The sequence below is a fragment of the Cryptomeria japonica genome, chromosome 5, assembly GCF_030272615.1.
Source record: "Cryptomeria japonica chromosome 5, Sugi_1.0, whole genome shotgun sequence".
In the NCBI taxonomy this organism is placed as follows: Eukaryota; Viridiplantae; Streptophyta; class Pinopsida; order Cupressales; family Cupressaceae; genus Cryptomeria; species Cryptomeria japonica.
Genome location: NC_081409.1, coordinates 108,958,607 through 108,986,278, shown reverse-complemented (window position 1 = coordinate 108,986,278; position 27,672 = coordinate 108,958,607). Strand labels below are relative to the sequence as shown.

Below are 27,672 nucleotides of genomic sequence, written 5' to 3'. Positions count from 1 at the left end.
TCCAATCTCTGTAACATCTTTCAGAACCTCTTCCTGAGTCATATGCAGCATCTTCATGAATTTTTCCTACCCTTAAGGCATCTGCCTCAATTACCGGATGAGCTACCTGTCGGTGCAGGAGCAGCCTCTTCTACCGGATAAGTAACCGGAACATTCCCATCTAATGATTGTCCTTCAGTCTTCCTAACCCATCTCTGAGTATGATCTTGCCGAATTTCACTAACCTTCTCCTTTCCTTTCTTATTTGATCCTCCATTACCAACCGGTGGATTTTTGCTTCTACAGAATTTAGCAATATGTCCAACCTCATTACATGCATAACATGTAACATTGTTCATTTGAATTGCTTTGCTAAAACCCGTATGTCCAAATTTTCCATAAGCATAGCATTTAACATTCATTCTGCAATCTTTTGTTTTATGACCATACTTATTGCATTTAGAACATTTACTGGGAGCAGAATCAGGGTTCTGATTTTCTATGTTTCTACATTACCTAGCCATGTGACCAAATCTATTACAAACAAAACATCTACCATTGAATTATAAGCATTAAATTGCCTTACCGGTACCTTATGGTTTTGATCTTCATTAGCAGTACCAAAACTCTGTCCTTACTCAAATCCAAGTCCACTGGAATCTCTAATCTGCCTTTATCTCTTCAATAATTCATCTAGTTGTGTTGAGCTAATCTTGATTTTTTCTTTATACTCACTTGCAGTAGTTAAATCTTCTCTCAGAATTATCATTTGTCTCTCAAACTCTTGTTCATTACTCTGGGATTGTATCAAATCAGTTCTCAACATATCATTCTCATGAACCAACCTACCACATATTTATAACATCAGTTCTAACTATATTTATTTAAACATCCTCATAGTTATAACTTGCATTTCATTTTTCATAACCATGTTCTCCTAACTCAATTTTTGACATTGTTCCTTAGGTGCATCTTTCTCTTCATCATCCTAACTTTATAAAAGTTCCTTCCTCCTAGCTTGAACAGATAATAGCCTCTCTTGAAGGACAAGAATGAATTCCTTAATAGAATTCAATTCATCTTGTAGCTTTAAGTTCTTCAACCTTTCAGCATCATAATCTTCAAGTGCCATCTCAAGTTGCTTTTCGAAAGACATATCCATGGTTCTGGTTTCAGGATCTTCCTCAAGTTGTTAAACTTCCTCTGAGGCACAAGGCTCACACTGAGAGGGGGGGGTGAATCAGTGTAATACCGGAATGATTAATTTTAGCCTTATTAAAACATCCACACACTAACAGGTATACCGATATATACAGAATTGAAAGAAGTAAAGCAACCAATAAGCCAATCACATAAATGAGAACCATAACACACAAATTTATATGTGAAAAACCTCAAAGAGGAAAAATCACGATGGGATTTGTGACCCACAATATCAATCCACTATCCATATGAAGAGATATTACAAAATATGAGGGGGTTGCACTTGCAGGAAGGCTTACAGCCTAGAGCACACTGCTCAATCACAAAACAAGTCTCACTAACTACATAAAATTCCAGACTACAATCCAAAGAAGTGTTGAACTGCTAAGATAGCATCTTCTATGCCAGAATACAGTTCCGGTTTAAGCTCTGTCTGTTCCGATCTGAAACCCTAAACCCTTTACCAGAATAACCCTTACATAAATTTCCTAACATACATGATCCCTCTGATATATTTTGCATCATATTACATTTGCATATCCATAATCTCCTATCTCATGTCTCTATCAAAATGATCTATCAAACTGACCTATATACCCTATACAAATTTACATGCCTTATGTCAGCTTACAAAGATATATACAATATCAAATTATATGTCGGCCATATAACATAAATGCATAAATATTAAAACCAATTGCCAATGCCAGATCCAAAATATGTCGAACTCCAAAACCTTTACAAAACCATGTCATTTTGCATTGCATTGCTGGTTACCAAAGAAAACCTTTCTGCACTGTCGATGCTAGTGCCGGTGTCGGTGAAGTATCTGTGAAGTGTCTGTCGGTACACAATTGAACAAAACATGAAGCCGGAACACAATACCATGTTGCCACCAATGACATCATAGTGAAACCAACCAATTGAGTGTCAATTACCAACAATAAGACCTTTTATTTTCATTTTTTGAAACTAAATAAGCTAACAAAAAAAAAATAAGGAATACTATAATGATAAAAAGACACATCAAAATCCTTAAGTGCATGAATTTCATGGAGCATTCATCAAATATTATAACATATAAGAAAATGAGAAATAAATATAGTTAGAGCCTCAAATTTGGTTAAGGCTATTTAGCATATCATGCAATCAATTGTGGCATCTTGTGAGGAAAGGCACACTCTTATCCTTGTATAGTTAAAAAGAAGTAAATTATCTCCCCCATTTATCTACTATGATCACCATAGAGAGCAATGTCTCTAGAAAAAAGAGTACAAATATGAACGGATTGAAATGAAGTTCAAATCCTCTCTTATTGTGACCCTTATTGTACTACTACATGTAATAATTACCCTATTTGATTGGTAAATTTCTTAGTGGGGAGCACAAATCAAAAGGTCTCAAATTTTTGTGAATTTTGACAAATAAGATTGGGAAACATATCTAAGATATTATGATTGCAATGCCATTTGAAAAGGGCTAAACAAAAATAATGAGCAAGAGGTAGTAGTGAGAAGATAAGTAGCATCCTTTTCTCAATCTAACCAAAAATAACTTCTATGAAGACCTACAAAAACTTATGTCGAGGATGAATGGGGCTACTTACTACCTCATAATTTTATTATTTATTTTAAAGTAAAATAAGATGTATATTTTTATTTAATATTTTTCTATTGTATGGAAGTCAAAATTGGTGATGAATTAAAGAATGAAAGTGTTGTATGCTAGAAACACACCCTTTTAAGAGAAGATGGAAACATGTTGAAGCATTAGATTCCAACTCCAAAAATGACTACATTAACCTTAGCAAGAATCATATGCCCTATTCCTCTTGTTGTGTAGCAATCAAGCCAACCACCATAGAATTTATTGTCAACTATAACCTCCAACAACAAGATTTCCAATTGGACAAGCTCTAGAACTCCATTTTTCATTTAATTGTTAAAAACATTTATGAACTCCATATATTCAATTTCAGTTGCAAGCTCCACTGTTTGAATTATAGTCAAATTGTAGTAGCAACATACACATTGCTTATTTTTAGGGAATTCTTTTAAGAATATAGAAGATATACTAATAAAAGGGATATCATATAACTTTCTTAGCAATTACAGTAGTTCTAATTCTTTTCCAAATATACTCTCTTTTTTTTAAATCATTTAATGAAGTTCAATACAATTCAACATTTCTTTTTCTATAGTTCATGATTAATAGATGTGACTATGGAGGATTGTTCTCATTCTTTATATGGAGCTACCACTCAACTAAAAGAAATGGTTTTGTTAAAACAAGTTCATGATCATATATGTTGTTCATTATCCATTTTTGTTACTATTTATCATTCATTTTATTAAAATTGTGATTATTTATCATTAAATGTGAAGTTATGTCAATTTTTTATTCATTGTTGAATGTATGATTATTCTCCATTGTTGAATTTTTAATGTTGCATGTAAAATAATTATTGAAATATTGATTTTTTGTTATGTTATGTGGTTGCGAAGACTTTTTTTGTTTTTTATTTTGTTTCGATTCAAAAGATATTAGAAATTCAATCTTTAAATGATGTTTTAGAATATTTCTTATATAAAAAATTTTAAATTAAAGAATAGTTCTTTTCAAAACATAGAATAGTTTGCCTTATAGATGTTTCATTTTAAAAACATATGTAGTTTGCTTAAAATTTTAGTTTCTAAGAATGATTTCAAAAAAACAAACTGAATTTAATTAGATTTGAGTATGCAAATTAATAAGAAAACTCCTAAATGAGATTCCTAACAACCCCTCTTGCACACAGCCTTTACACACCACTCTAGTTTGACAAAAAATATTTATTAATTAAAGTGAATGAATTCAATGATGTCAACTTTAATAATTTTCCAGCCCTCATTGCTAATCTTTTAGTAATCAATAAGAATAAAGATCAATTAGATACAACATATCAAAGTGATAAAACAAAACATGAAAATGGGCAATGCTCTATTAAACATTAAAGTTCAATCTAAAAGCTTTAAGATGGCTAAGGGAAAATTTAAAAAAAAAGGTTTTTACCTTCGTATAGAGGTAGTAAGGGATTATTCGTTTGCAATTACAAATAGCGATTGGATTAAACTTGCCAAAGACAAGACAATTAAACCAATTGGGGAAAAGCTAGCACGAAACATGTCTAAATAAGTTAAGCCTTCAAACATAAGTTATGTAAAAATTAAGAAGTTGAATTTCTTGAAGTTTTCAACAATAAAAATCAATGTTGAGCTCTAGGCATACATATAAAAAGAAAAGAAGAAATTTAATTGTCACAATCTTGCAAACGATTCTAAATTTGTTTAAGAGGAATGATAGTTCAAGTAGTATAGTTAGGAAACAAGGGAGTGTTTTAGCAAAGGAAGGTAAGTGAGCTTAGGAGCATCCATATGATAACTGCTCTAAAATCCAACCCATGGACAAAATTCTTGTGTTACCTTTTTTTTCTCATTAATGTCAAGAGACATACTAAATGTCAAGAGACATACTAAATAAGGGGTGGAATGTATATTGGAGTAAATATGTTAATCACCTAGTAATTAATTAATCATCAATTAATTACTTAGGCCCCCTTGTACTTTACTACAGTTAAGCTGAACTTAGGAGTGCTTTTTTATATTTAGATTGAAATATTTGCAGGTCATGCTTTCTCAACTCATAAGATGAGGACACTTGTCATGATCTAACTTAATCTTCATGTAAGGTTTCAACTAGGGTTTTCCTTTTATAAGAATTCATTCATGCATTGTAATCATCCAATTGTATCTAAATGTAATTCATATACATTTCAATATCAAATTCTTCAGTGGAACAATCTCTCTCAAGGCTGTGTAACACAATCTTGGTTTTTTGTCTTAGATGTGATAGGTGTTTTGGTTGCAAGTGATTTCTCGAAGTTGTAGAATTCACTATCAACTCCACATGGTATCACAACACTAGATCTATGAGTTCCTATCTAAGTTTTGAGAGATTCGACCTTGAAAAAAAATGGCTCATAAAAAAATATTACCTGGGGCTTTGGATATAAATGCTTGCATAAAACATAGAAACGTAATGCATCGAATAAATCACTTAAAGAAGCATTTATAAGGGTCACTTTTCAGAGGTAGTGAATACAAATTCAATCAACTACCTATTCGGTCAGCAATTTGAACCTTTGCACTGCACTCTATCAGGACTTGAGATCAAATCATTAACACATTAAACTGAATCTAGCTAGAAGGCATATCATATAGCACCTCACTTTATACTCCATGAAAATTGTTTAAGGTTGGTAACATGTGTTATGTTCTGCAATAAAAGGAAACAGTTATCACCTACTGAAGTGAACCCTATATGTATCTAAATCTACTTGTTTTTCAAGGAAGAGGAAAAAAAATGCAAATATCTATATAAAAGCAGACGGTAATATAGCCTGCGTGAATCACTGAGTTTCGCAACATTTACCCTATCACATTTCACCCAAACCTGATCAGATCTTCTGTGTGGCATTTTCTTGCTCAACATTATATTGAAATTGCAACTATATTGTAGTTTGTACCACATGTATATTATTAACAAAGCCACTTGGAATTTTGACTTTGAGAACACCTTTTATCCCAAAGATCAATGATGCGAAAAACAACTATGAGTCTTCTTTACTTGTATTTTCAACCAATTTCTTGGTACAATAATGAACCATTCTATGTTCTTTAATCAAGACTATACAATACAATCAAATAAAAATATAAGACCAAAATTTCAGATTTAAGACATATTTGTGAATAAGACCTTGTGGAAACATGTTTTATCATTGAATCAGGCTCAGTATCTTACCAGTCTTCCTAAATATGGGAAAGAATGCCTTGACATGAGCAAGACCTGGATTAAAAAATAAGAAAACTTTTAAAATTTGTTAACTAATAAATAGTTTTCAATGTTCATACAATTTCTTACATAATGCTGAATAGATGTTGCAATGGTATCAATCTTTGGATAGTACTATATGAAGAACAAGATCAAGAGCTGCACAAAACTCACAGCAACTCCAATCCAGACGCACTAGGCAAATAATTCACTGTAAACATCCCAGGCATCATTGGTTAACTTCTAAAGGTAGCTTATAGTTTTAAAAAAAAGGAAATTCAAATTGAAATTAATCAAGATGCTTCTTTGTTAATATACCATAGATGCATAGCAATACTAGCGATGAACCTGAAAAAACTTGACTCAATTTACCTTGATTTTCAATGACTAAGATATGACTCCAAATCTTCTAACCATAAAAAGGTAGCAATATGTTTTTCTACTCTTTAAGTAAAAATTACAACCCTCCTGTAATAAGAAAATAGTTTTTATCAATCAACACTTGCTGATTAGGTTGCACATTGCGTGCTGCTTATGAATGCACATGTTGCCCACAAAGCAAGGAATCTAATAATAACACAACGAAAAGCTTGATTTCAACAGAAATTAACCCTTGCATGACAAAAAAAAAATAGCCCAAAATATGTTAACAGAAAAGCATGGCATATTGAAAAACTTACAGTGCTGACCAATAAGTTGTAAGAAAGCGTGAACAAGAGTAGGAGCACTAGGATCATAATCTATATAATGCAATTTGTATGAAATTGCTACACAATTTTCTCCAAAAAGTTCTACAAATCGCATGAACAAGAGTAGCTCACTGCATCATCTTGTCTGGAAAATATTTTGGACCATTTTGCGGGGAGACTCACGTGCTGCACTTTCCAATTCAAAAATTTCTTCTGAACTAAGGCGCCAACCAAGTGCACCCAAATTTTCTTGTGCTTGTTTCAGTGACTTTACTCCAGGAATGGGAATTGTTCCTTTGCAAATACACCAGTTTATTGCAACCTAGAATACAGTGATCAGATAATATAGTCACATTCATTTTCCTGAAAATGTACATCCAAGAAGTCAACGCTATCAAAGATAGAATGAACTAAATAATATATATTTCAGAATAGACAAATTGACATTATACATGACAGTCTCTAAAATTTTCATAATGAGAGCATTTCCAGTTCCTATGGAAAGGGAAGCTTCTAGCCCTTACAGGTTTCAATTATTAGCATGCCATTTTCAGTGCTTTTAATTACAAGCACACCCTAAGGAAAGAAATTCATCTCACATATAGGGCTAGAATTTTTAAAAGGCCCAGATTTCACTAGCTAAGAAATGCAGTATCAACTCAGTTCTATGATACTATCAATTAATGGATGCTAGTTCCCCACACAAGCAACTGTATTTAAATGCACAACACATTTCATATAGGAACAAAGTGAAAAGAGAAGTAACCGTCTGTGTCATGACCAATAAGCATAAAGCTTCCAACTTAAAATCTTACAGAGAAATTATTCAGTAGCCAACTAATATTGAGATGATACCCATGAAAGAGAACTGGGAAAAGTATTTTTAAGGAAATTAGTACCTGTGAAACTGTTCTACGTCTCTTGTTTGCAATATCTCTTAAAGACACTAGCAAAGGTTCCAGGCCTGGCAAAATTTGGCCAAAGAGTATGCGGCTGCAGCATGAACAAAGGTGGATAACTTATTTGTAGAGATTTGGCATGTTGACAAACAGAGTCACTAAGATAACCAATAACATTTCTAACAATACCCAGAATCCTTTCTTGAATCGCTAGAAGATGCATTATTCCCCAAATCATGAACATGGTAATTGATACATTCTAATTTGAAAAATTAAATAATAAAGTTAAGATGTATTTAAAATTCTATGGAGGCTATCTAAATTTCAAGGAGGATTTTTTATAAGCAAAAAATGGATGGCAAGAAGGCTTTAATGTCCAGCTAGATAAAGGGAAGGAAGAAACTTCTATTTACCGGGGTCCTTGTGGAAGTCTGGAAGTTGAATACTTTCCTGTAAGCATACCCAACCCAAGAGGGCTGTATGCTATAAGTTGTATCCCAAGTGAATCACATAAACTCTTTAGTTCCATTTGATCTTTATCCATACTCAATAAGGAAAATTGCACCTGCAGTTATGGAAGCTCGGTAAAAAGAAAATGCTGGATGCCAAAACAAAATGCTTATCAGACAGTAGAACATTATCACTTGATATTTAAGAAGACTTGCCTCAAAGCATACCACACCTGTGCAGAACTTAAAGGAACCCCTCTGGATTTAAGATATTCATAAATTTTAATCAGCTGCTGTGGCCCATAGTTGCTTACTCCAACAGCCCGCACTAAACCCTGCTATTTTTCGGTCAATTTGAGAAGTCATTATTCAATTCTAAAACTAAATCAAATCTCCTATTATTAAGCACTTATAACATAATTTACATACTGCTAAATTTCAAATCCACTAGTCATATATCATGCTATCTCAGTATGAATGGTAGGTCTCCTCATATTATTAAAGAAGCCTATGCAGTTACACTGCAACTAACATGAATTCTAAGAAATGGAAAGCAGTGAGTTATTTCACCTTCTCGTACATTTCTGAAAGACCATTCCATAGGGCCCTTTCCTGTAAAGGAGCATAATTTGCAGTGCTCCAGTGCAATTGACCTATTGCAAGTTGTTCAATTTGTAACCTTCCTAAAGAAGACCTGCAGAGGATTCACTATTGTGATGAAACAACAATTGGCAAAATAAATGAAAAAATAACTGTAGGCAAAGAAAATATTCAGATTCTCTACATTAGCAATGGCTATTTATTCAGAAACGAATGAGTATTGCATGACTGAAATTATAAAGCATGCAATCTTAGGAGGGAAATTACAACATAAAACACTATATTGTAGAATGCTGCAGAACATGATGTTAAGTTATATTTGAAAAATTCAGCATCCAGAAGATATACTTGCAAGCTTGTACAAACTGCCCAGATGTCAAGCGCCAGGGATATGCTGCAAATTTTGTGGCTATATTGATGTTACTCCGCAGTTTCTTAGGCCCTGGAAAACAAAGACCATCTATTTCAACTTTCAAGACATACTCAAAAGATTGAAGTCTATCAACAAAAAATAACCATAGTGGGATGATCAATAAAGAGCTATAAAACTTCTAAATGCTAAGTGTGCCATAAATGAGAACAAGATGCAAGAGCACATAAATAAACCAATTCTGTCCTTGCAGAAGCATTTATGCTGGTTGGGAGAATCCCAACTAGTGTGGCTTTGTGACCATCATCAGTCATTCAGAAGATGCATAGCTTGTTGAATGCATTCCTATATTTTACAGCCTCTTTAAGTATGTATTGCTTGATTTATACAACTAAACTAGTCTTAAGTATCTGCCCCAAAAGATCATCCTCGGTTCATCAAAGGCTCCCAAACATACATGGTTTTGGCTTGGAAGCATGTGGCATTTGTAAGGAGAAGAATTTTTTTCTATATCTAGCATCTACTATAATATCTTTATTTGGAATAAGATTGAGATGTAGGACAGAAGGTGCTAATAAAATTATTCTGATGTGTTTTGGAAGTAGTCCTCCATTTGTCCAAACAGGAAGCATCCATCCTCTATCATAAACATCTAGTTTTCTAGCCATTTAATGTGTTATGCAATGGGTCCTGAATGACACAGTGCCTCTAGAAAAGCAGTTATTTGAAAATGAAAGTAACAATCATAACATATGAAGTCAATGCAAACATGATTTTGATGGTCGGAAAAGCTTATAGTTTATACAGAAAAAGTTAATCATACTCTAATATTCTTAATCGCTTTGAGAGACATCGTGCGCATTTGATCAACACATTATTGTGGGCATTCAAAATCAAATGTAGTCATCAAGAACATAGGTCCCAACACTATAGTAGGTTTATTTATTTATATAAAATAGCTAAACCACATTTTAACCAATAACTTTAACATTTAAAAAAAATGGAAGACAGAACAGCCAAATACATAGTATAGTTCCAGACTTCTAGTACAGCTGCCTAAAAGTGTCAAGCCATGCACAAAGCATTTCAGCCAAAGTAAAATAAGAAACTTGGAATCACAGAAATCACATGCTCAGAGAAGATCAGAACATTAGGCCTTGTTTTGGAATTTGAGTGTCGTGCCTTAAATTCAGCATACTGACAGGTACATTACTGAATGTTGCAGACAACGAATGAAGCAAATTTTTAACTTTGGGATGGGCCATCTCAAACATCCAGGCATCTATTTCAGTGAAAATCATATGATTTTTTGTTATAGGATGTGCAGATCTTGCATATTCCCATCTTTTGTGTTCAGCATCTAGTTGAAGGGTTATATAGCTTGTTTTTGTTTTGTTGTTACTTTTTTCCAGTATACAATGAAATTATGAATTATTATGAAGCATAATGCTACAAGTCCAGTAAATAGTTGGTTTCTACTTTCCACTTGAACAGATTGCAACTGAATTTTCAAAATCAACAATGAGAAAGGTAAGAAATGAGAGTTACTGTGATATTTTTATGAAATTTTAAAGAACCAATCAGAAGCAAATGTGTTTTCAGCCTATTTACTTGCACTTCTCTAAACCTGCACCAAATAAATGCCAAGATGATAACATTCTGTACTTATTCTAACATTCCATGCTTATTCTAAAATGCCACACTGTGTAAAAGATAATTTTTTCCTTAAAAGCATGCCAAATAAAGATTACAACAGTCTTCTATATGTAAACCACTGTTTTTTATAAGTTTCTGAGAGACTTCATGCCTTATTCTTCTGAGCCCCTCCTTGCATGTCTTTTCTCCCAATCAATGCTCATAACCTGGTTAAGTGCCTAGAGGCCCTCAATTGAATGTTGATAAACTTAAGTATAATAACTATTACTAAAATTATTTTAAAATGGCTTATTAGGCATTCTTGGCCCCAACTCAACAGCTCCTCAAAGATTGAAGCTCATCATGGATTTGAAGATGACTGAGGGCAGCATGATGACCCAAGGAGAGAGCCATCTGGATCTCATTGATTTTCTTGTATTGTTCAATAGGTGGTGGTCAAGATAATAATGTGAGGTATACTATACAAGAAGAAAAGTCAAGTGATGATCAGGAATCATCCAATGAGTAAATTTTGCAAGAAATTTTAATTTAGAGATCATGGGTTCAAGGTAAAGGAAAATCATGGACTAGCCAAATCTCTAAAGATTTTGATCGTATCTTGATCTATGAAAAGGGTGAAACTTCAAACAAAGGGGAAGAAAAATTGCAGAACCAAAATAAGAAGGGTTCTAAGTTCTAACCTACTCTAGATCATGCATTCACTTAAGGAGAATGCAGGATGTGCAGCAACACTTCTTGGAAACTACAATAGCTAAGCTAACCTATCCTAACCTAAACTGGCCAAGACCATGCATCCTATAACAAAAAATTATATGATATTCAATAAAATAGATGCTCGGAGGTTTGAGATGGCCATTTTTAAACAAAGCCATTGATTGGCTTATCAAGGTATCTTTTTTTTTCTGGTCCGCCTGAGATGCTTTTCATGTTCATGGACAACCAGCTAGGAAAGAAAATTGATAGGCATACCACAAGCTGTCAGAGTGCCTCCCAAAGGTTGAGAACAAAATAGCTCACCCACTTATGAATGTCATCCTCTTGGAGTGAATAGGCAAGAAACTCTTGCCCTCCTTGATGCTCATCTTCATGTTTAGAAACAAACATGACCCATGGCGACTTGCGGATCTCCAGCTGAGCTAGATGCCTAATGAGGCATACTCTTGACAGTACCAAGTCCGAGCAATCAGCATTGAACTTAATGCTACACTCTACTTCTTTGACATCTTGCTGACCAGCAAGGGCTGGCTCTAGTGGCTCAAAAGATGGTATGGGAACCTGCTCTTGTTGTTGCTACTCATAAACCTCTAGCTTAGGAGATGATGGCCTATTGTAAAGGTATGAGCAGGAATCTTCTATCTCATCCCAAAATAGGTCTTCATTAATCTACTCCTTGCTACTTTCCATGAAAGGAATCAGCCTCACCTCACAGTTGTCCTCATGAAGGTTTGAATAAACATCAAGCTTCTCCCTTGTTGACATGTTTTTTATGAAACCTCGAACACAAAACAAAATACCAAGTATTCTATCTTCTCTTGAACAAGGAAACCTCAAATGATAAACTTTGTGATCAAATAAGGCAACCCCAAGGTTTACAATGCGACTTTTATGTTGGATAGACTCAGTGATTGATGTGATTTTCTGGATACACAAAAGGAACACTCTGCTGGAACTGGAATTTGAATACTAAACTTTGGAAAATAAAAGACAAAAGAACAAGGTTAGAGAAATCTAATCTAAACCTAAGGACAATGATGATAATAGATAGTACTTGGATAGATGGATTCCACAAATCAAGATTTTCTTCGCCATGAGGAAACAACTACACAAAACTAGTGTAATCTCCAAAGGTAACGAAGGATTTTCATATTGTAAACATTCATCCAAATACCCAATACTGGCACAATTCAAATGAACACCCACAATTGAATTAGTGCTAAATTAGGTTTAGACTAACCATACACTACAATTTGCAATCAATAAACTACAAATGGTATGAACCGGAATTCCATCGAATATCATCACATTTCTCCATTACAATCAATGAACTTCAACTAAAATCTGAGAAGTAGAAACCATGCAAAATGTTGAAAAAAACAAATAAAGATCCACCATATCTTTAATGAAAATCGTGTATTAATTCTAGCATAGTTTTGGCAACAATTTCTTGTCTCCTCCTACTATTACTACTACTTGCTTCTAATTATGAATTACTAACCTTTACAAATGAGAAGGGCAAGCCTTTTATAGAGCTCTTCATTACAAATCAATGGCCCAAAATGATTCTAAATCAACGGCCAAGATCATTCAAAGAAAACCCTAATTGGGGTAGTTACAACAACCACCACCTTACATTTAATGTCACCCAATGGGAAAATTACATGTCTTGAATGTACGTCCTTTGAGGGAAAAGGACCAATGAGAAAATAGGAGTTGTTGCATTCTATTTAGTGCCTTCCACATGTATAGTTGTTGATGAGTCAAGTTTAACGAATATGGATGCCCTAGCTTGGAATTATTTGATTTGTTGATGAGTAGATGCCACCTCAGCTCGCATATCCTGTAAAGATTCTCCATCATCACAAAGAAGTCTTTGTATTTCTTGATACTCAACATCATCATCTGGTCTTTGACTGATTGTGATGGTTTATATTCCCAAATTGCATCATCTGGATCAAGTTTCTAACTTTGATCACCCGTACTGAAACTATCGTATTTCCCTAATCACATTTCACTTTCACATCTTCATGTTCGGGAATCCACCTTGTGATGTCCCTGTTTCACCTTTCCATTCTCATCCTTGGAATTCTTCTTTCTTGGACATTCTTGACTTTGATTTCCTTGATGTCCTCTTGAAATGCAGAACATGTCCTTAATTCTCCTTCATTATGTGGACTCTTTCGTTCATTTATCCTTCTTCATGTCGTGGACCTCTTGAAATGTCCTCTATATTTTGGAATTCTTTGTCTTGACTATCCTTGATTTCCTTGTCGCTGTTGTAGAGTCCTTGCATCAAAACCTGAAAAGAAAAAGGATACCTTAAATCATGAAAGTGAATGAAACCTTTATGTTAATGAAATGCAAGAGATTGATAGGGAAATGAAAATTTAAAATCTTGCATTCTTGAATTTTCATGACAATAATTGCTTAAGGGAAAGTTGCAAAACAACATTAACAACAGCATCAATAATTCATAAAAATTGCTCCATGAACCCCTCCCCAAAATCTGGAATTAACACCTTAGGCTTTTTTGTTTCAAATCTGGAAATGATGTTCCAGGTCAGGAAATTGCTTGTAAATAATGAAAGAAAATACTCCGGTCTGCTTATAGATGACTTGTTTTCTGCTGCAAATCGCTTTCTTTCACTTGTGATCTGTTTCTTCAACAAAGTTAGCCTTCTTTGCTCAACACCTCTTTGAGACCTGATGTTCCTTACTAGACTCATCTCTACCTCTGCAGTTGAATTTGCTGCATGTTTGCTTTGATATGATTGTTGACACAATTTGTCCTCTTTTAGGTCTGATTCACTTTCCCTTTAGGTCTGATTTCCTCTCATCTGCCGGAATTTACTTGTTTCACACCTGAGTTTCATATTCAAATTCGCCTCTTCTTGGCTACAATTCGCTCCTAATCCTGCTGGAATTTTTAAACTTGATGCAAATTTACTTGACCTTTGCAATTCGCCTTCTTTCTGATGTAGATTCGCACCAAATTCTGCTCATTAATGTGCTTGGATTTTGTTTGAATTGATGTTTTGTTTTCCATATATATGTGTTCTGCCTATTAGAATCACAATCCCTTTGATAAGGCCGACCTAAGTGACATTTTGTGTTTATTTTCAAATTGCAATTTCGAATTCCCTTCATCCTGATTCAGGTCAGCCAGCCCTTTCTCTTCGGATTTCATTGCATTTAGAGCCAATTCTCTTGAGTGAATTGTGTCTTCCAAATCAGGTCAGCTGAATAAGCATTTTCCTTGTCATTTTACCAGGTTGGCCTTCTTTGCTAATGCATTTTACCTTCCTTAAAGAGGTGTTAACATAAAGTCAAGGGCCCTATTCCCCAAACACACTTCATGCTTGTAAATACATTTATTCTCTGCTCTGCTCTGCTTCACAAATTTGCACCTTATCTGCTTGAATGTACATTGAATTGCTTGAATTGTTTTAAATGAATGGTGCTCTTGATTTATCATATGTATATATGCTCCACCCTTAAGGAATTTCACTTTCTTAACAAGGCCGACCTAGATAGAAAATGTTTGCATTTTAATTTGAATTTCTTGATAACAAGTCAGCTATACTTGCAACCATTCATTTTGCTTTTTAAATTTTGAATTTTTCCTTAAGGCAGCTGACTTAACCACCTTAACTCCTCCTTGGTGGGTTTAGCATGTGTGCAAGGACAAGTTGAGCACATCTTAGGTGTTGTGAAGGACAATAAGGCACTAGAGAAGAGGAGCTCTGGATTATAGGACTCATGGCACCTATAGTTCCGGACTAGAGGATGCAATCAACATGTGGTCAAGGATTAGTTCCGGACTTGACAAGACAAAATGAAACCCTCTCAAGAAAGGCTAAAAGACAAAAACTATTGCCAAGCTAAGTAAACCACTAATCTATAAAGTGAAAAAGTGAGGGTCCCTGATGTGACGTTTTCACACATCACCCCATTGCAAATGGGGACCCCCACCTTTTTTTCTTTTTAGCTTAGTGCTTTAGGTCTAGTCATCTTTTAGCTTGGTCCTAGTTGTTAACCTTTGCTTATGGAAGGAGGTTGGTTTTGTTGGCCCGAGATTGAGGAGAGCTGAAAAATGATTCTCCCCCACATCTTGTAGTAGCAGTATTACCATCATTCCTTGCAAGCTGAATGTCAAGGTTGCAAAATTGCAAAAGTTGTCAAGTTGCTAATATTGTCAAAGGATGTTAAAGTTGTCAATCTTGTTAGGGTTGCTAAAGTTGTTGGGTGAGTTGAGTTTATATGTGATGTCAGTTTGCTTGTAGTTCCATCAGGACTGCAAGCATATCACCTTGAGGTCATGAATTTCAAGATCTATGTTGTGAGACCAAGGAGGGGGAGAATCAGGTAAAAATTGACTAAGCCCTAGACATGCCCCCACTCATGAATTTTGTGTACTTACATGCACACTAAACACCCAAGCTTCAAGACCTTAAGTTTGCTCAAGGAGATCCAAAACCTATCCTAGACTCATTTAAAGCGACAAATTTATCAAAAGGGCTATGAGATTGAAGGCAACATTTTGGAATTTTAACTAAGTATGCACTTAACTGCATTGTGCATATGTACTTGCACATTGCGCCCATTGGAATGCTTAGACAATAATATTATAATATACATTGTGCAAGCAACCCTGCGCCATGTGCTCCATTTGTGCATGCCTATATGCACAATGCGCCCAACAATACCCAATTAACTTTTGTGCACTTGTGTATGCACAATGTGCTCTTCATTCATCCAGCCCAAGCGCTCAACAAGCAAACATTTCAAAATGGCACAAGCTGAAGTTGGCCTACATAGCATTCGCTTGGAATTTGAAACAATAAAAAACATTTTGATTGCCAACCTGTTGACGTGTATTTTGTACGCTGCCTAACACAGAATAAAATACCCAAGGGTACCTTATCCTCTCTTGAATAAAGCCTCTGATTGCTGAAGATATCGCGAAAAAGGATCAATCAGGATGACTCCAAGGTTCTTGTATGTAGGGTCTCTACGTGTGGATAAGCTCTCTGTGGTATGATGCGATTTGCTGGAATCACAAGGGGACTTACATTCGATGATTGAACGTCTGATCTGCTTTGAATATTGCTGGAACACAGGATTTCACTAGCTTTGATTTGCAAAAAATGGAAAAAGGATGAGGGCGAAGAGAGGATCTAATCCTAATACTAAGAATGTAGGAGCAATGATTGATCTTTGATGAAACTCTAACTAGGTCTTGTTTTGACATCGCAGGACCATCTCCACAAGGCTAGTGCGATCTTCGAAGGAAAGTTTTATGATGTTCAAATCATCACTGCAAGCATAGACACCATCAGGTTGATGCATATCGATGAAGAAGCGACAATTGAAGTTAAGCTTAAGCTGAATGATTCCAGTTGACTACACAAGGCAAGTCTGCAATCAACAAACTGCTAGTAGTATGGATATGCGAATTTCACCATCAATCAAGCATATTTCTTCCACTCATCTAATAACATGAAATCAAATAGGAGAAGTATAAAGACCATGCAAATTGTCGAATCGACCCATAAATTTCACCATTTCTTCAATGAAGTTACAAGTCTTTTACAACAACCTCTTGGCAACAATCTTTGCCTTCTCTCTCTACTCTACTCTAATTGCTATTCTATTTCTATCTTCTAACTATTCTCTATTCACTAACTAACTCTAACTCTCTCTAATTAGCCTTTACAAAATGAAATGCCAAGGCTTATATAGTGCCCTCAATACAATTCGATGGCTTAGATCCATTCGAGATCAATGGCCAAGATTTTACAATGAAAACCCTAATTAGGGTTTGTTACAACCATTACATAACATTTAATGCTCAACCAATGATAAAATTGCATTGCTTGGACACATGTCCTCTCTGGAAAAATTGACCAATGGATAGCCGGGGTAGGTACATCGGAGTTTGTGCCACCTTCCATGAGTTAGGTACATTGAATCTGGAAATGCTGAGGTGGACCACACTGACTGGATGAGCGATGACTGGGATGCCACCTTGTCTGACACTTGTAATTTGGTAGATATTCAACTTAATGTTATTGAGAAGCTAGCTTTAATTAATTCATCTGGAACTATTTGCTTCCTCAACGAACCCTTGTTCTAACTTCTTGTGTCCTTGATTTGCAGGATGATGATGTACCTCGCCTTGGAATGCTGGATTGGAAGAGGCCGCCCTTGTCCTTGCTTGATCGTCCTTGAGGAGACCGTCCTTGATCTGGCTTGATTTTCCTTGAGGAGAACCTTCCGACCTGCAGATCCTTCGAGCTTGGAGTCGCCATCTTGATACCTACACAACATTTCAAAATTAGTAATATATTTTGCAACATGGAAATATAGACTAGAAAGAGGATTTAAGTTTTAAATTAGGAAACCTCATGATAAATCTTTGAATTATCATTTCCTAAATTTACTAAGCCACTTGAGAATTAATTCTAAAAAAAGGATGCAAAAATAGGAGAATTTGCTAGGCAAAATGTAGATCAAGACCTCCCTTGGATAAAATGCACCTCCTTTAGCTTGGAAAAGAACTCCACCTTCCTCTTCAAAAATCTGGAAATTCGCCTTCAAATGTCTTCAAAAATCTGGAAATTATCCTCCAAACTAGCAAGAAATACGCCTCTCCAATAGCCTTCAAGATGAATTTCGCACCTTGTTGTTCTTCTCCAAATCGCACTTGGAATAATGGATGAATGAATGATTTGAATTAAAAAAACACCTCCAATATATAGAGCGCTCACCTTCCACTTACCCATGAGGCCGACCTTGCAAATAAGGCAAATAATAAACAAAATTTTAAATAAAAAGGAGGCCGACTTTATAAAAACATTAAATAATACCCCAAGCGCTCTTTCTTTTTATTTAATTTAATAATTAATTAATTTAAATGCCTTTGTAATTAATAATTTCGATTTTTTAAAAGGCTAAATTAATTAATTAAATGCCCATGCGTTATTGTTAAATGCCATCTTAATTAAATATTTCAAGTTTTTTTTTTTAGCGAATCTAGCATTTAATGCAATTTGAAAATGATGTTGGCGCCTAGACATGGGAAGAATAATGAATATTAACCTCATCGCTCTGGTCCCTAGCAGAGGGACAGGAGCGCCTAGGACAAAATAGGCTTCACTGGCGTCTTGCACACTTCAAAATTATATTCAATAGACTCGTTATGCCTCCTTTTACTTGCCTCAAACTTAAAAAACTCATTTCACTTCGCCAAAACTTGTCTTATAAGAAAATCGCTCTGGTCCCTGAGAGAGGGACGGGAGCTATCATTGAAATTCGCCCTGGTCCCTGGCAGAGGGACAGGAGCGATTTTGCTTCTAGGGCCAATTTTCTCCTTCGAGGTGAAACCAAATTATATTCAATGAGTAAAATGTACCTCCCTCGTTCTTCTCAAATCACGAAATCGTTCAAATCTTTCAAGGACAAGGCAATTTTGGATTTCAAGCTCCGGTCCTTCAGTGAGGGACAGGAGCGATTTTTGCTCTCAGGGCCAAATCTTTTTACTCTTCACTTCAAATTTCCTTCGCTGAGGAAAATATCACCTCTTTACACGCCATGAATAAAAGTTGGAGTCCAAAGAAGGTCTAAAAATGTGCATATGAATAAAATCGCTCTGGTCCCTTGGTGAGGGACAGGAGCGATTCGCCTTGGACCCTTGGAGAGGGACATGAGCGCTTTTCGCTCTGGACCCTCAGTGAAGGTCAGGAGCGAAATTTGACTTTTCGAACTCTCTACCAGGACAATTTTAATGGAATATAACATTTAAGTATAAGACTTATACTTTAAGTTATATTCCATATATACTTTCAGGATGTTTGAGAGTGGTTTCAGACCTCCAGGAGTTATATTGCAAAATCTAGTTTTTTGAGGTTTTTCAGTTTCCAGACTTAGTCAAATTCAGGATCAGGACATTCCAGACTTAGCCAAATTTCAAGATCAAGACATCACTCAAAATGCAAAGGCTAACTAACAAAACCCTAAAAGACCTAGAAAACAAACCCTAAAAAGCAAAAAAAAGCAAGGGTCCCCATTTGCAATGGGGCGATGTGTGAAATGGTCACAACACAACCCTAGGTTGGCTAAGGGGGTGAAGAGATGTGTTTTTCCCTTCAGCACCTAGCAGAGAGAGGTGGGCATTTCATTTGCTCACCCACTCCAATCAGATCAAGCAATCTAATCAAGATCAAAGCAGAACAAACAGCAAATCAGGAGATCTAATCAAGCAATAAGGGCATTAAGCAAATCCTTTCACCATTGGAGATGGACATCCTCAACAGCAAGTTGGATCAGAACGGGAGTAAACTTCATCATCTATTTGTGTGAACTTCAACATAGAACCTAATCAATCAGCCTCACAACAACATTTAAGCAAACTCTTCCAATATTGAGGAGAAGATTCTGGAGAGTTTGCAAACCTGAAATGAAACTACGGACCTGAGACATCACACTTGCAAACCCAAATATCAAATTCAATTCAGATGAGCCCATAAGGAGTAGATTCCAACTAGGTATTAATGTTGCAACTTTGTGTAGTGGCACCTGCACAGTGCACTCTCCTTTGTGCAGTAGCACTTGTACCATGCACCCATTCCTAGATTGTGCACACAACTACCTCAAATGCACCCACTTGCCTTGGTGTATTGAAACAAATTGCATTTGTGTAGTCACTTATGCAATATGCATCCAAATCGAGAGGAAGGCTAAAATTGACTTAGTGTCCAATCGGATTTCAATTGTGCATATGCGAATGTACAGTGCACCCACACGTATTGCAATTTGATTTTGTGCAACTACATATGCACAGTGTGCCCAATAGAAAATTGTACAAGACAACATGTAGACTGCGCTCATGAGAAGTTTGTGCAAGCACATCTAACAAATCTGCCCTACCTTTCCAAGTTGTGTAATCACAACCTTCAAGTAAGCCGCCTTGTTTGTGCATATGACTATCTCAAATGTGCTCCCTTTTATGCACGTATGCTTGTCAAACCCACCCTTAAGTTTGTGCATATACACGTTGTAAATGTGACCATCAACTTTGTGCATGCAAACATGTCAAGACATCTCAAATGTGCTCCCTTTTATGCACATATGCTTGTCAAACCCACCCTTAAGTTTGTGCATATACACCTTGCAAATGTGACCATCAACTTTGTGCATGCAAACATGTCAAGTGCATGTATGATTTTGTGCAACTAACTATGCATTATGCGCCCTATCGAAGGAGGAGGCTGAATTTAGCTAAGTATAGACCCTAGCACATATTGCAGATGCACATGCACAATGCGCTCCACTTGTGCAAGCATATTTGCACAATGTGCCCAAGACAGGAGGACAGGAAAAATGTGACTAAGTATCAAAACCTTGCAACTTTTTGTGCAAGCAAATCAACATAGTGCGCTCAACATCAACTTAGTGCATATTACCTTGCACTATGCACTCTACCAGACATCAGTTGTATACCTCAACTTGCATTATGCGCTCAGCAATTTGGAATTGTGGGGAGAAAAAATCATGCATCAGACCTTGCAAAACAATGAAATCTGACTTATAAACCTTAAACTCATACCTTAAAACATCACATGATCTAACATGACAATCAGAGATCAAAACACCTAGAATGTAGATCAGATCAAAGGTTTGTAAAATCAGTATATATCATGTGCATTTGATAGCACGTTTGTTTATTTTGCAGGTGAATAAGGAAAAGGTGAAAGTGCAGGCTACCAACAACTTCAAGGGAACGTTGCAACAAGATGGAAGGCTCTCTACAACGCTTCAGCAAGGTGAAAATAATCAAGACCGGTTGCATGAGGAATACAACATCAAGGAAATCAATCAACAATATCAAGGAGCTTATCAAGGCGAAGAGTTTTCAACATCGAAAGGTGTAGAGAAAGATTTCAACAAGATGGATGATCAAACATGCACAATGATAATTTAGAGATGTTTTGTCACAATCTTGAATTTCCTTTGGAAATCCAAGAATAAAAGCCACTACAAGGAGGAAATCTTGGATGAGAAACATTGCAACATGGATCAAAGTGAAGGAATTTGAGTCTAAAACATGGATCAATGCCAAGTTCAAGGTGGAAGGGAAATTCCCAGACAAGAAAATTAAAGAATGAAGTGTGATCAAGGAGATAGTTTCAGGAAAGTTAATCAAAGTTAGAAGGTCGACTTGATCACTCCAAGATGATGTAATCAAGCAGTTGGACAATGTTGAGTTCAAGAGATATTGCCCAATCACAAACACTTCATAATGATCTACAAGTTCCAAGATGTAGCTGAGGTGGCATCCTATTCATCATCAAACCAATCAAGTTATGCCACATCAAGATGTCCAAGTTCAATGTACCTAATCCATCCAAGGTGGAGCAAGTGACACATGGCGCTTTATCAAATATTATTTTTTTTACCTAACCTCAATTCCTATTGGTTTGAACTAAAAGTTGGGCATGTGTCCAAATAATGTAATTATTTCATTGGTCAAGGGGAGTTTGTTGTAACAAACCCTAATTAGGGTTTCATTGTATAATCTCAGTCATTGATCTTGAATTGATCTGAGCCGTTGAAATGTATTGAGCTCTCTATATAAGGCTCAATCTCTCATTTGTAAAGGTTAATAGTTATAGTAAATAGCAGAAGTTCATAATTAGGAAGCAAGTAGCAGTAGAGTAGGAGGAAAGGAGATTGTTGTGAAGGCTTGTTGTAATAAACATACTATTTTCATTGAAGTTATGGTTGATTTTGGTGTGCTATTTCAATTTGTTGCATGGTCTCTACTTCTCATAGTGTAAATGTTTGTTAGATGAATGGTGAACCTATGTTCATAACACTTGGAGTTTGTTGATTGCAAATTGCAGTGTGGGGTTAAAATGAACTTGATCAAAGGCTTAACTTCAATTACTTAATTCTCATTGTTCGTAATGTTGGTGTGCATTGGTGATATGAAAATAATTTGCTCATCCCTAGGAGATTGCACCATCTTTGTGTAGTTGTTCTCGCATGGCGAAACAAAGCTTGGTTTGGTGTCACTAATTCAACAATCATTTCTTACATTGTTAGAAGTATAGGCTTTCTAGCCCTTGTCTCTTTTGTCAATATTTTCCAAGTCAATTAGAGTCTGGTAGAGTTCAAGCAAAACATTAGTCCCCTTGTGATTCCAGCAAAATCACATCACATCACTGAGTCTATCCACAACATTTAAGTCACATAGTTTGCATTGTAAACCTTGGAGTCATCTCATTTGATCACGTTGCATAGCATATGAGGTTTCTTTGCTCAAGAGAGGATAGAATACCTTGGTATTTTATTTTGTGTTCAAGGTGCATAAAAAACACATCAAGAGTCCCCATTTCCAATGGGGCATATGTGTTTACAACACAACATCCCCTTGGAAAGAAGGCTCTACCATGATATCATGCACAAGCTAGTCAACAACATCATGTTGGCAAGAGGGACTATACAAGTTGAGTTAAGTACTTAAGGAATGTTTTGGAGTTGTCATTGATGGCAACTTAGATCAGAAATCATATTCGGTATATGCAAAATTGTTCTACTGGAAGTTTGATATCCATTTTGCTTAAGTCTAGAATGTGGAATACAATATGTGGCAGAGAATGAGTACATTGAGCAGAACTCAATTTTGGTTGCACAGTTTTGGTTGTGGTGGAAGAGGTAGTTGATTGGATGTTCAAAACAGCTTATTTCGTAATCCTAGCCTCCGGTATTGATTCTCGTGCAAGATTGAAGATCCAGTGTCTCTGGAAGAATAGAGTTATTTTGGTGTAGTGTGTTATGCGGAATCTTCGGGATGATTTTGTTGATTGGTGTCGTGTTCGCAGTTGTTGTGTCGACTTGTGTGAAGCATTTAATCAATTTGTTTTGGTCCCCATGAACATTGGTAATTGGATTGAGCCGACTTCTTGTTACACGTTTCATGTTGCGTGTTATGCGGTTTTTGGGCTGACATGGAATTGATTTAATTTGTTGGTGTGGATATATTAGACCGACCTATTTGAGCATTTTGGGATTGGATGTGAGTGTGTGAAGATAGTATGAGCGTTGGTGCACAGTTTCACGTGCGCTATCCTTGGATTGATGCTCCGGTATATGACAAAGTAGAGCAAAAAAAAGCAGTGAGATAGTTCAATGGAAGAAGACTTTTTGTGCTTAACCAGAACTGCATTTTGGCATTTGTAGATGCTATTCATCAGTTCAAACAATCTGCTATCATTTGTAATCATTTGTAGGATAGAGAGTCCTCCAGGGGTTGCAACTCTCTTATTTGTAGTTGAGCAGTGAGCTCTAGGCAGTGTATGTGCATTCCCCGCTTGTAATATTATTATACTCCTAATCACAGTATTATAATATTGTGGGTCTCAATCCCACTGTGGTTTTTCCCTTTCCGGGTTTCCACGTAAAAAATTCCGGTGTTATGGTTGTGTGCTTGTGTGTGTTAAGTTTCTACACTTTGCTTTTATTCCTTTGCATCCGGTGGTTTAAGAATCAATTGAAGAAAGTTGTTAATTGCAGAACTGATTCACCCCCCCTCTCAGTGTTCATTGATTCCAACACATCATGCATGTCAATTTTCTCATCTAGGAGTGTAAGACTGTCATCATGATCTTAATCTTCCTCGGGCCTACTCTCAAGCTCATGTGGTCCACCAAGCTCCTAAAAGTCCTCTTGTTGCTGCAATGTCATTGCTGATATAAGCATAGGCATTTTCTCTTCATAATTAATGAAGCAAAGGAGCACATAAAAAGAATTGGCCAATTTTCCTATTTCACCATCATTTCCAACTTGCTCAAAGTCCTGCTACAATTGATTTTCTTTGATTTCTTCTTGTAGCAAGTTAGACATTTCATTCATGAGAGCATGAGAGGGTTTGTGAATAGAAAGTTGCACCTTCCTCTTCCTTTGCTCATTAGAGCAATCAGCCTTCCAAACAATAGGGCCACCTTGCTTGAAGCTTGGGATTTTAAACTTGTGAACCCCCTTCGCGAGCTGCCTCATTGTTGCAAAAGGAGCTTGTTTGAAACTAGGAAAACGAAAAAGCTCATCAGGTTTCTAGCCTTTGAACTTGGACTAGTAATAGTCTCATTTGCTCTTGTTTAGCATCAATTTCCTTTGCAAGAGAATCCTCATGTTGACTTCTTTTTATCTCCGTCTCCTATTAGTATTGTTGTGCTTGATAAGCAAGTTCCTGCTGCAGATTACACTCCCGATATCTCTTAATAGCCTTCAACTAATCTTGAAAGTATAACATCATATCTTTAATACTCAAATTAGCCACATGTTGGACCTGATTATGGGAATAACCGTGAAGATTTGAAAAAAAACAGCCTCCTTGGGGATGATTATGAGCATACATAGGCTGTCATGAAATTTGAATAGGGGTGGGAGGGTGGTATACTGTATACATATGGATAATGTTGATCTCCTGATGTAGTAGGGCTGCTTGGGATGAAACTAGGAGCATTATTAGTTTCATATTGTTGATGGAGAGTCAAACAAGTTGCATGTTCATGATATGGAGGAGAAACGAAAATATTCCCATACTATGTCTCCACTTTTAAACAATTTCAAGAAGATAGAACTTTATTTGATAATGCTCAAAAGAGAAAATGGGTCTGCTCAACAAGAGAACTGATAACATACCAACAAATCACCAAAACTTGACTATAAAGCCACCAGGTGCTTGAGGCATGCCTCTTCAAGGCTTTAAGATGCTAAGTAAAGCACCAATTTCTTAGAAAATAACTTAAAGCTTATCAAATTGGTACCGCAGAATATGCCAGAAACTATTGTCACTTGAAATTGTACCTTGCTAGACCAAGTCTAGAATTCCAATGACATAATGGAAACAACCTCAAAATGTTGGACCTTTGCTCAAGTGAGGTTGAATCTTTGAAGGAGGCTATCTTACTTTCTAACCTAGATGCAGCAATATTGGTCCAACCCAACACCAAGGAACTCTACTCTAATCCTACTCCATCAACTTACAAGAGGAAAGGGAGAGAGAAAACAAAAAGTAAGAAGGGGTGGAGATGCATCAAGATTAAAATGTGCTGCTTCCTACTTAACACAACACAATGCACCAATGAAAATAGCCTAAATTCACAGTTCTCTATTCCACTAGCTTCTTAGTATATATATGAAAGTTAGTGTTTGATAGAGCACTGGAAGGAAAGAAGATATTCACAACCAACACCTACAAACGTAATTAGCACAACATATAAATACAAAAAATAGCAAGGACACATCTAGACATGAAGGTATGAATCATTTACACAACATATAAAAAAGAGAGGAGGTAAAACAACTATTTTCAATCGATACAAAGGCATAAGCTTGTTTACAGTTGCAAAGTATATAAAATATAATGTCTGCCATAGAAACTAGTAAGAAGCAACCTCCTGCAATGAGGCTTAACAGCCTATTCATCATTTGTCAAGTGCCAAAAGAGATTGAGCTCAAGAGAAGCAAGAAGCACTAGCAACACGCATCCTTGGGAAAATCTAACAAGAGCCTCCAACAAATCCAATCTTGGGCAATTGAGGAGGCCAGAAAGACATGCTTGCCACTCAATCACCTCATGACATTAATGACTTCTAAGTTGAGTGCAATAAAGAAGGAAATCACCCCTAAAATCCACAATCAAGGGAGAGACAAGAGACAAGAATCTGCACTAGAACAAATCAATGAGGTATGGGTGCCATCCATATACATGGATCTGTTGACTCTAATTTTTACGTTGGAAACAAACAGCCTTATGGGAAATTCAGTGATGGGGGACCTACTATGCGAGATTCATTGAATAACTTCCGGATTGAGAAGCCGACTTTTCCTTGGGGGGTCTGGGAAAAGGGAAAAGAAGGAAACTTAAAATAAAATGATTATGCTATTGAGGCGATGCGCCAGAACATTTCATAAAAAGCAGATAGCATATAAAACCAGGAAACACATGGTTTCAAAGCCCATTCAACAATCTACATGCCCAAACAGAACAGAAATTAAGATAGAATTAAGATTCCTCTGAAAAAACATAAAGAAACATATATCATGCATCCACCAGATAACAAGTGCGGAACATAGTTTAATCGGCAGAGTATTAGATAGATATCTCTAAAGTCATCAAGAATACAGGAAAATGCACAGAAAAGCCTATTTATGCATCCAAAAGAGGTAATCACGAAGGCCACAGGCACAATCTTGATCGACCTTCCTCTTGAGAAACTATAACAGCTCGAATTATCTAAGATCCTTAATTGTTTTTCCTAAAATTTCTGAACCCCTACAACGGGGAAAAAACAAGCATAAATAGAGCCCGCGGCTCTGCTAACAACTCCAAAATACGCCAAACATGCATAACCACCCCTGAATGGAAAAAACCAAGCCGTGTCACCCCACGAGGTCACACCCAGCAAAACGGCCCCGACGCTTTGCTTCTTGTCTGCGGTGATCTTCGTACCGGCCCAAACGGAAAAGATTTCGCTAACCACAGAAGAAAATGCGGCAGGCGGGGAGACCTCTTCTGAAAAACCTCTTCAAACAGAAATGCATCCGCCAGCATGAAGGTGCCAAGTGTCCCTTTCCTGCTTGTGCTACAAGGTGGGCCGCGAAAAAGGGCCCAGTCAACAAAACTTCTCCATTTGTCATCATCGCGCTACTCCAATCCTTAAACGCAAAACATGGACCGCTAGGGGCAATGTCGAGCTGACAATTGTCCTGCACGCCATGCATTGCTAGAAAGATGAGAGGGAAAAGAAGATACTCCGGCTGCAAACCTGCCCCGGGGATTTTAATGTGAACAGGATCCACATCAAAATGCATTCAAGATGATTTTGCAGTTCCTAGGGCTCAAGAAATGTTGACTAGAGAATTTGTTGGGCCTTAATGGTGTCCCTATATCATAAAATCATGCTATCGAGCTTATTCCTGCAAACAAAGAGATCGCAAGTATCCATTCCTTAATTTAGTATGTTGATCGTGAATCGAGATTTAGTGCAACTAGATCAACAGTGATCATGTGCTAGACTAGATTTGAATATTTTGGCTTGGAAGATGTGACATGTTGAGAGATCATGTAGAAGTCAACTTTACAAATCATTAGTCTAACTTCCACTACAAGAAACCTCCTCTAAACAGGGAAGCACACACGTCAATCTATTGCACTCTCGCGATCACCGCTAGGC

The 27,672-nt window shown here is 36.3% G+C and overlaps 1 protein-coding gene across 1 annotated transcript in view; it reads right to left on the bottom strand.

Annotated features, from left to right (window-relative positions):
- Positions 1-5,926: 5,926 nt before the first annotated feature.
- The window catches only part of LOC131067191 (pyridoxal reductase, chloroplastic), a 207,096-nt gene continuing 185,350 nt past the window's right edge, over positions 5,927-27,672 (bottom strand). The window contains exons 3-10 of the mRNA XM_058002143.2: positions 9,037-9,130; positions 8,659-8,782; positions 8,322-8,423; positions 8,053-8,204; positions 7,640-7,733; positions 6,732-7,062; positions 6,424-6,519; positions 5,927-6,262 (exon numbers count right to left, since the gene is read on the bottom strand). Of these exons, the coding sequence (XP_057858126.2) occupies positions 6,877-7,062; positions 7,640-7,733; positions 8,053-8,204; positions 8,322-8,423; positions 8,659-8,782; positions 9,037-9,130 (752 nt within the window). The 3' untranslated portion in view covers positions 5,927-6,262; positions 6,424-6,519; positions 6,732-6,876. The remainder of the gene's footprint in view (positions 6,263-6,423; positions 6,520-6,731; positions 7,063-7,639; positions 7,734-8,052; positions 8,205-8,321; positions 8,424-8,658; positions 8,783-9,036; positions 9,131-27,672) is intronic.